The following is a 10,850-nucleotide window of genomic DNA, read 5'->3' as shown; positions in this document are numbered from 1 at the left end:
ATAGCAATCGGAGGGAATGTGAAAAAAGAAAACAGAAGCAGCATCATGAGGAGTAATAACAGAATCTATGGGGAGGGGGTTAATGCGACGCAAAATGTTTCAGACATTAAATTTGGAAAATTTTATCTAAAAAAATCCATCCTTAATTTTCAAACAATTTGGTTAATCGATAGACTAATATTCAGGTTTTAAATTCATACATTTATTATATGAGCAGCACATCTATAAAATTTGAATAATAAAATAAATGATTCGATCCCCCTCAAAATCCAAGCCACGTCCTCAATTTATTTTAGTTCCTTTGATTACTCACACCAAATATCTTTGTGTGCTTGTGCACAAAACATAACTCGGAAATTAATAATGAATGGGATTTTAATGTCGAAAGCTATTAAAATGAGCATAGAAAAGTCGTAAAACCAATCCGATGTAAACGATATTTTTACTATAATAAAATGGTGTAGATAGTTCGATATCATCTACATTCATAGAGTTAGAAGTGCTGCATCAACTCATCTACATTTTCCCATTTTCAGAACAAAATTTTATTTCGTAAAAATAAAGTATTTTTTTATGTCTGAAATTTTAGAATGGAGCAGATTGTGGTGAAATTTGGATTCATGTCCAATTTGATGGACATTTGTCTTCATTCACTAGAACTAGTTTATTAACAAGAGTTCATTGCAACATCTTGTGCAATAAATACTCCCCAGATCAATCCCTGAATTTATCACATTTTGATCTAGATTTGGAAGATCCTAGGCCATACATATGATCATAGATTGACAATCTAGGCTACTAAATGCTCTGATTTCTCAAAAAATCTTATTACAGACAGTAATTAGTTCACTAACCCTAAATTGTAAGTTTGCAAAGAGGAGTGACGCGTAATACAGGTGTACAACGCCCTTCAGTCTATCCTACTCAAGTACCTACTTCCAACTTCTCGTGGTGCATCCCTGGCTATGTCAATCCGCTCAAGCGGTGCGGTACTAACGGAGCAGGCTAGTTTGAGCGTGAAGCCTGGCTCGTTAAGCAATCTTAAGCCACAATACGTTTAAACGCGGCAATGGGACCCCGTGCGCCCCAGCCAAGGAAATAAGTAAGTAAGTAACCCTAAACTGTTTACAGTTTATTGTCTATCTAACCAAAAATAAGCCGAGTACCCAAAGATATTGCCTAAAGATAGTTCTATCGCTGCCTATAGCTTGACAATTCACAATTTCAAGTGTAATACTATCTCAATCTCCATACAGACAAAGATCTTGCTTAATGGTCATTTTAGTTGATCCTCTGATTCTCATACTCATGAATTCGTACATTATCTATTAGGGATCGACAGCTTCTTTCAATGATTTCTTTGACTGTTCATTTTACTGCTTACAAATTATCTGATTTTATTACAAGCAGTTTATAGTTACATAGAAAATGAAACAAGGTTAATTAAATCAGGATTTGAACTCTAACCTTCTAATTATAAGATTTTCAATCAAATATCTTAGTCACTAAGTCATCTAGCTACTTGAAGTATCATTGCTAATCACCAATCAGGTTAAACACAACTCCACTAAGTGTTGTCTGGAATTGATTCAAAAATGAAGCCAGACAGAGCATTTAAAATCACAAATAAAAACTTCAAATATATTATTTGCATTTGCTATGTCCAATAATGCGCCATCAACACACCAAACTGACCACAATTTACACGAATCCTTCTGTATTCTTTCTCTTGTGATTTTATGCATATGGGCTCGCAACCATATAGGATTTACATTTTTTTTGCCCTTTTCCTTTTTTTGTTTCCCACTCATTCCTTTCATATCAAATAAAACATATCTCATGTAACATTTGATATATATTTACATTTAATGACTGACTCTATAAATTATAGTTTCTATCATTCTCATTTTCATTTTCATATCAAATTCTCAAATGGAATTGAAATTGAATTGTGAGGTATACTTAGCATAAATATGAATATCATGTGTGTGTAATTTTCCATTTCTCGTGCAGTTTTTTTTATACTTTTTTATTTCAATTGATTTTAGCTTGATAAATGATGAAGCTTTTTGATAAAGGCTGGGAATTATTTATGAGGCTTGTAGCAAAACGTTATTTTGTTGCTTGTGCAACCGAAATGGGAAAAATATTTATATTTAATTGCGTGATTTAGATTGTTTTGGGAAGATGAATGTTAATGGGGTCGGAAATTGATTGGTATTCAAATGAAATGTGAATATTTGACTTATTGATGAATGTTCAGGGATATTTATGTGCCTTTTTTCAAGGTTGAATAATGTTGAAGGTAAGAAGAATTTTGTTTGGATTGAAGTTTTATGGGATTTTCTGTTTTGTGATACTGGAATGGAATAGAATTTTTGGATAAAAAAAAAAAACCTTTTGCTTTTCAGATCTTTAAGATCCATAGCTGCGCTAAGGCGATTTTTTGGATATCTAACTATTTATAAGCGAATCTTTTCTATATTTTTCTTGGTAGATCACTGATAAGTCGTCTCTATGTTTATATGGCCTAGGTTTGATTCCCGAAAAGCTCACCACGTTCACTAAAACACCGCTGCATTGCCTTATTGAAGGTAAGACTAAGTAGACCTAGTGGCATCGAGACTACGAGTTTAATCACTTTTAGGGTCAACAATGTGGTTCGTCGCATTATTTTGCTCGGAATTGTCAACAGAATGGCAATCAGATAAAGATAATTCTTAATTACACTAAACTGCATGACTTCAAAAAATGAGATTTGCAGTATTGTTCAAAGTATAAGTAGATTAAGGATTAACTAATAATATGCTTTCCCGAAATCCCGGTCCCGAAACTTTTCCGGGACCGGAAATCCGACTGTCCCGAAAAAAATTAGTACTAAAAAGTACAATATTTTAATGTTTTTTCAGTGTTTTTAAGCTTAATATCTATTGTCAAAAATTTAATGATGGATTTTAAATTTCAGAACTCTCGAACCTGATTTGTTTTAAATGATTTTAAAATAGAATAACAATAAAAGAATTTAACTATCATATTTACCGTTTGTATGATTATGAAGAAACAAATCTTAGTTATGAGAAATAATCAAAAATATTTGTAATCAATTTAAAAAGCCTTTCAATTTTTGAAAAACCTCAAACTAGCTGAAAATCTATAGGTTTATTTAAAAATGTTTGTTTGATTTAGTTTAAATTATTTTAGAACAAAAATCAAAAAACCATAATATATTTTAAATTTTTAACTCAAAGACATTCAAAATACGAATTTATAGCTTCAAATTATAAATTAAATTTTTGGTTTCAAATTAAACGTCTTTTATTTTTACTTTTTTTTTATTTTGTTAAGAGTTTATAAGAATTTTTTTTAATTCCTGGTGCCGCGGGACCAGTCTCGGAAGATTTTCGGGACTCGGGACGGGACCGGGACGGGACAGTCCCGGGATTTCCCGGTCCCGGTCCCGGTCCCGGTATCGGGAAAGCATAACTAATATATCCAAAAAACTTACAGGATAGAAAGCCTGAACATTTAACTCAGTGCCAATTTCGATGATATCCGGCTTCAGGTTAGTGTCTTGTTGGTTTTGCTTACTTCCTTTACAAGTACTCACAAAAGTATGATACAGCTTTTAGGTATGAGAGAGATGCCTTACTCTTGCACTGCCAAATTTGCCTTAATTTGTCTCGATACAACAGATTCCACTTTACTTATACACCACGTACTATAGTTAAAGTTACAGTTACTCCCCCCACTAAAGTAACTCCCAAGCAGCAATCTTTAAAATTCATGACATCATGCAAAGCATAATTGGATCATAAAAATTGTAAGAAAAGCTATTCATTATCATTAATTTAAGTTAATGTTCCATCCAATTCTGATATGTCTCATAAATATTATCTACATCCTATAAATCAAAGCCTTAAAACTCGAAAAAGGTAGAAAATGGAAATAGTAAAACGTATAGTGTCTTTTAAAACCTTACTTATTACATTATTCATTATGAAACAAACCTTCCAATAAAAATCGTCTCGGTTCCACTAATAAGATTACTATTTCAATCAATTTTAAGTGCTATCGTTTTCTCTTCAATCACATATGCAACGATATGTCTATGTATCTATATTGAGATTACATAATTTATGAATTCATTCCATTTTACTCATTCATTCGTTTAATATAAGTCACGTAAAAAGTATATTTTCATTTTTTTTTTTTATTATTTTCAAACTGTGCAATTGAAAATAAAACACACATTTATGTGGATAACTGAAAGCAGCAGCAGCAGCAGCACATATGAGTGGGACTATAGTAAAAGGAGGAAGAGAACTGTAATTGTATGTATATATGCGCTTTGTTTCAATGTTTATTGTTTCTGATTGCATAACTTTTATTACTGTAATTTTATTGTACTGCACTTATAGCTTGCACTAACATATATCATAGCTTAGTTGGAATTGTTGTCGCACAACACATCGAGCTGTGTGCAGTTATGGATATTGTAAATTATAGTTTTAAAAAGTAATACTTTTGACTCACTTTTTTTGCATCCCATTCCACTTCCTTTTGTGGATGAAAAAAACAAATTTTTTAATGTATTTTTCACTTCATCAATCATTACATAAGGCACATGGTCTGTGCTATTGTAGAAACATTTTCATACTCAGTCAATTTATCATGTAGTTCACTTCCTTGTTTTGGATAATTTTTTTTTTAAGTTCCATCCCCACATTAATGCAGAAAAATACGATATAAAAAAGGCAATCTGTACCATTATTAAATGTACTGCTTCTGATATTTTCACTTCTACTTCTTGGTGAAAGATGAAGGAATGAAAAAAAAAACCCTTTTTTGTAAAATATTTTAATAATAATCTGTTGTTAATTCAAAAACTTTTCACTCATGTGTCACAAACAAGAGTTTCATGTGAGAATAAAATTTTGGTATGAAAAGGATTTTTAATTGATTTAGGGGAGTTGGAAGCGCATTTTAAGAAGATATATTGAGCAATCTAACATGAAACTCTAGGGAATTGGATAGACGAAGCCTGACTCCAAAGCTGGCGACCGAGCGCTGGACCGAGATATACACTAAAATGGATAGATAAACAACATTTACAATCTACCATGGTCTATACCTAAAGAACCCGTGGACTTCCATAGAACTCTTGGAAGGAAGCTGTCAATGGAGCTAGATTCAGGCGACTGATTGCAACTGATCTATACGACCAGCGAAGTAAGTAAGAAAGTAAGAAAGTAAGAAAGTATAGTCTATGCCATTATCTTAAACAGGTTTGATTTTTGCTTATATTTTTGTAAATTTTAACAATTTGTTGTTGCACTTTTCCGATAAGGATGTAAAGAATTTGATCTGTTAAAAATAGATTCAGGTCACGGTTTTTGTTCACAAAAGTCAAATCTAAGTCAAGTGATAGGCAAGCCAGAGTAGTAATCTGTTAGTTGCCTGTGAAAAGTCCTTGCCAACGAACAAGCATTGCCTTTTGTAGCCAAATTTATTTTAGTCTGCGAACAATTATGGGAGACAAGACAACAATCAAAAAACTGTGACAGATCTGTTGTCTTAGCCTGTCTTAAGCACCTGTTTTTGCATCAAGGACCTGTTATTTTGCAACTCTGAGGCAAGCACTTTAACAGTAGTTTTTTGTAAATTCTAAAAAGTTGTTAACTCTTGCAGATCGGTATGCATTCACACGCATGCATGAATAAATGCACATGCATGCGAGCCCCCTTGTCTCTAAGTATCTCTGCCATCTTGAGAGGTTGTGGCCACAATTGAAGGAATGCTTATTCTTCAAAATTAAAAACAACTTACTGTAAATATCAATGAACATTAATATTCAAACTTACCTTTTATATCTCCTGTCAGCAATAAACTACCCAAAGGACCGTAAAAAAAGCATATCACTTAACAATCAAAATTAATTTATTTATGCATCCATCAACACACAAAACAAAACAAAAAAAGTATCAATATTCAGTCATGATTGATATTTCTTATTTATAAACAAAAAATTCAATTTACATAAAAAATCAATAAAAATTGATTTGAATATGAGACGACTTGTAATGGAAATCCATTTTGTACAAAATAATCAACTCATTAATTCAAATTATACCTTTTGACTTTGTATCGATCTAATAATAGAGGAAAGAACATTTTTTGATTTTAATTCAGGCATTGACGACAAAGGACAGATTAACTAGCACGGTGCTCTATATTATTGGGTAGCTAAATCATAGTGATAGATAGGATAGAATTTTTAAAATATTAAAAGAAAAAAATAACATGTTGAGTAATTGAGTAACATGTTGTAACTTGCTACATCCAACGCTTCAGCATAAAAAATGAAACAACTTGCCGAAAAATCCTTTACATAAATAAAATATGGAGCTTTAAAATTAATATACATTTAATGGAAAATAAATATGAAGAATGAGGATGGAAAATCCTTAACCCCATTCACATGACTATGTGTGTGTGTGAGTAATCACAGTGTATATCCATAGCATCATCAATAATTCAATGCTATTCATCAAAATCATGAACAAATGTTTATGAATACAGAAAATTTTGTTTTAATGATTTTTAATTACATTTTGGCATGAGAAAATTTCTATTAACTTATAAATATTTTTTTTTGTTAGATGCGTGCGTGTCTGAGTAAAAACCCCAAAAAAAGTCTTTGCTTCCTTCCTTTTGACTTACATAAATAACATCTGGAATCATTTCTCGCAATTTATTTATTTATGGCTTCGTTTTTGTGTCACTGTAAAATTATGCAATATTGGAATTGTGTGGATAAAATTGATGTGCTGTTTTGTGGTTCATTGGTTGTGACTTGAGGGTGTTGAAATTTGATTTGATCTGAAATTTACGTTTGGGTTTTTGGGATTGAAATTTTATATTTTTGAAAGATGTGATCAGGGGATAGCCAGGAATAGGGGCTATAGGACATGATGCGGTTGAGTCTACCTAATCGGTCGAGTCAACCTCATCGGTCGAGTCTACCTCATCGGTCGAGTCTACCTCATCGGTCGAGTCTACCTCATTGGTCGAGTCTACCTCATCGGTCGAGTCTACCTCATCGGTCGAGTCTACCTCATCGGTCGAGTCTTTTTCACGCGTCGAGTCTTCCCGATTCAAGTAACTTTCCTGAAAATACCCCTGATTTAAATACGAATTTAAATGGGAAGAGAATTGATTGAACCTTAGCATTGATGAATTCCTCCTAAAATAATCAAACGAGTGCAATTTCTAACTTAAATTGAACAATCTCTACAATTTTAAGTAAATTCTATCAAGTTAAGATGATTCGCATCAGATATCTTTAAAAAATCTTAATTCTGTAGCTCAATCCCCATCTGCCTAGAGTTCAATGCCCCACATCCCCATAACATAACCAAAATATTCCAATTCCAACATGTTAAAGCATTCCAACGTTAATTCAATCATACATCTTACCATTCCTTTAAATAAATGTCCAATTCCCCTACATTCAAATCATAAATTATGTCTGCATATATGTGACAAAGAATTTTTATGTGCAAAAAAATTTGTTTTAAAGGTGCGAAAGCATAGCGAGAAGGAATGAAAATTTAATAAATAATTTATGGCCTTCTTCTCTGAAATTCCATTCCAATTTCTCCATGTTTCTGTTTTGAATTTAATTTAAATTTTTTTTTCTCTCCTATTTTTATGTAAAATATCTCGACTATAACTTCACATTACTTACCTTCACATTTGCTGATTTAAAAAATATTCCGAGTGAGAATAATCCTAATAAAATTCCACCCACAAGACCATTTAGTGTTAAAGTTGCTTGCAAAACATCTCGTCCTTCGACCAAAAAAATTAATCCGAATGAAAAAATTCCATAACTGTAGACATGCATGCAAGAATGAAAAGAAAAAAAAATGGAAAGGATTTTCATATGAATGAGAAATTTTTTTATATTTCGGTCTTTAACGCACCAACACACTCGCATGCTTCTTCTTATACTTGACGAAAAAATATGTTCAGCATACATATGCAGAATAAATTTATATCCGCATGCAAGCATGGAAAAGTACAGGAAATGACAGTAATCTCTTAAAACTCACCCAACTGCCATCCATTTTGCATAATAAGATCCTTTCTGCGGTGAAATTTTCACATTAAATCCAGCTATCAGAAGATCTTCCATTGTAACCGCTGACAATGAACTTAAACATGCAGCAACTGTGCCTAAACTTGCTGCAAATATCCTACAAAATATACATATACAAGAAAATCGATTAATTAGTTAATTAATTTACATCAATTAGGAAAACTAAAATATTTTTTTTTTGCTTACCCAGCCACAAAAATGCCAACGAAGAATCGAATATGTCCAAACATGTCCATAACATAAAAAGGCATCAGCTGGTCAATCGCATCAATTTGACCAGATTTCATGGGATCGCAATTTTCATAATGAGCAAATGCCATGATGCCCGTATAGAAGTTCACCAAAAAGACCGAGACCAACCCAAATACGGACAATGTTAGAGCAATTTTAGCCTTCGTTAAACTCTTTAATGACATTGCCTTTTGAACTGTCGATTGATTTACACACAGCAGTGATGTCCAATAGAAAAATCCTCCAACTATCACAGAAAAAACAGAATGCCGCTGATGTGGATGTGGATTAAAGCTGCAATTAAAGCATATTTTTAGTGATTATTGATAAAATTTACAAGCATTTGTGACTTACTCAAACATATCCAGTCGACCATTGTCCTTAGCAATTTTGAAAATCTCTTCAACACCACCTTCCTGATATGAAGTTCCAACAATCACAATTAATGCCATCGAAATGAATAAAACCCCAGCTTGAAATGTATCAGCAATGACAACAGCTTTCAATCCACCTTGACTCGAGTAAAAAACGCAGACCAAATAAATCAGAATGATTGCAAGTCGTGTATTGAGGCCAGTGGCCTTTGACAATGCAATTGCAGGTGCCAACACGGACACGGACGTGTAAAAGCACATTTGAAGAACGTAAAGAATTCCACCCATCAATCTCATTCTTCGTCCAAATCGTACACCCAAATATTCATAGCATGAGGTCAATTGCATTTCGTGGTAAATTGGATAGAAAACTTTAAGTGCAACCGGAATGACTAAAATCATTGAAATGACTGAAACGATTCAAATACATTAATCAGAATGATGATGAATTAAGGGATAATTGTTTGATATTGCTTAAAGCTTTTAGGGTAGAACTACGCGAAAATAAATGTTTTATGAAGTGAATAACTTTTAGATGGACTGATTATTGGTGTAAGTTTTTGAGGAAAGGCTGCTAATGTCCAGTCATTTTGTCAGCTTTAGAAGCTTATAATCTAAGGGATTTGACATCTGACGAGACCTAGATTAGAAGAATCCCTTTTCAATCTTGGTCTCTGCCCCAGTTTTGGTCGAAGACTTCGTCTTGAAAATTCATCGAAATCGAGAATTCATGCAGAAGTTGAAGGGAGCCAGACTGAAATCCAGGTAGTTTTAGTTGGTAGTCCAGCTCATTAGTCCTCAAGTAATTCACATGTAGAGCATTCGACTATATTGCTAGCAACAAATATCATTCAAAGACCATCTCAAGCCAACCCCAATAATACGTTCCACTTCCCCTAATTACAACAAGTCATTTCCTTACTACCATCCAACTCATTACTTTCAGTAAACAGAAAATGATTAAAAGTCATTTAAAAGCTTTTCCAACAACATTTACTTAAAACAAGCGCAAAATAAAATACGTCCACAAAACTTTCTCATTAGCTCATCATAGAATCGTTTTTATCTACACAAATTAATCTAAATATTCAATTTCCATCCACCTTAACTGCGCACAACCCGAGACAGGAGAAAATGTAACATAAAATGATTGATAATTTATGACACAGTGAGATTGTTTTATGTTTGTGTAAACACGATATAAACATCATGGATGGTGTTAAATACTTAAATGCTTAACATTTTGCAGTCGATTAGCTCACGATTAATATGTTGAATGTTTTCTATTTACTTTGGGATTCATTTAGATGTGCTGTAAAGTTGGGAAGATTTGATATGATTGAATTAAGCTGTATGGTTCATGAATGGACGGTCTGAGGAACTTGAAGGAACAAAGTAAATGATTGATTGAGTCAGGAATGAAGAAATAAGCTCAGGATGATCAAGGCACCTATCTGGGTAGGCGAAACTATTTTATAACTGGTAAGAGGTAGGTTAATGTCCAGATCATGACAATTTCCTACGTAATTTAAGTCACTAAGGCTTATCCAACTCTAATTGCACACCCTGTATGCTATGGTATCGCTAAGTCATCGTATTAACGGTACCTAAGGCACGAAGTTGCTCTAACGGCATCAAAACCGCAGATTCGACACTTTCTTACTTCAAGAATCCAGTTTGTCACATTGTGCTACTCCAGTTACTAGCCATGCTCTCCTAAACTGGACCTCCTTCATCAACTCATCCTCAACACCACGTAATTCCCAAACAAACCCCAATTTCTGTTGATTTTTTCGTGTACATATCATGCTGGCTGACTGACTCATTTGTACTCAAATATAACCGATTTTCTATTTTGCTACTGCGGATATGATTAATGGCTTTTTTCTTGCAATGACATTCTAATTTGTTTCACTTCTCATATTTTCTTTCTCTTTTTTTTTGCTCCTGCACTGCTCGCCTTTCTTTCTCATTCATTCATTCATTCATTCATTTGTTCAGAGTTTTTTTGTTGGTGTCTCGATGTAAGAAGAAAATTACACATAAAGGAATGAATGAGTCGTTTATCCTTCCGCTCATATGAG

The 10,850-nt window shown here is 33.1% G+C and overlaps 1 protein-coding gene across 1 annotated transcript; it reads right to left on the bottom strand.

Annotated features, from left to right (window-relative positions):
* Window positions 1-4,051: 4,051 nt before the first annotated feature.
* Window positions 4,052-9,176, bottom strand: LOC139093769 (sodium-coupled monocarboxylate transporter 1-like; the record flags this gene model as incomplete). The annotated part of the gene is made up of 5 exons (XM_070644601.1): window positions 4,052-4,114; window positions 7,748-7,892; window positions 8,115-8,258; window positions 8,348-8,686; window positions 8,747-9,176. Coding segments are annotated over 5 exons (1,121 nt in total), but the record flags the coding sequence as incomplete, so codon positions are not given.
* Window positions 9,177-10,850: the final 1,674 nt, after the last annotated feature.

The sequence above is a fragment of the Chironomus tepperi genome, unplaced genomic scaffold (assembly GCF_022539635.2).
Source record: "Chironomus tepperi strain 1889 unplaced genomic scaffold, CSIRO-AGI_Ctep_v1 contig_31, whole genome shotgun sequence".
Classification (NCBI taxonomy): domain Eukaryota; kingdom Metazoa; phylum Arthropoda; class Insecta; order Diptera; family Chironomidae; genus Chironomus; species Chironomus tepperi.
Note: the sequence above shows the minus strand (reverse complement) of the source record. Positions and strands in the feature narration are given on the sequence as shown.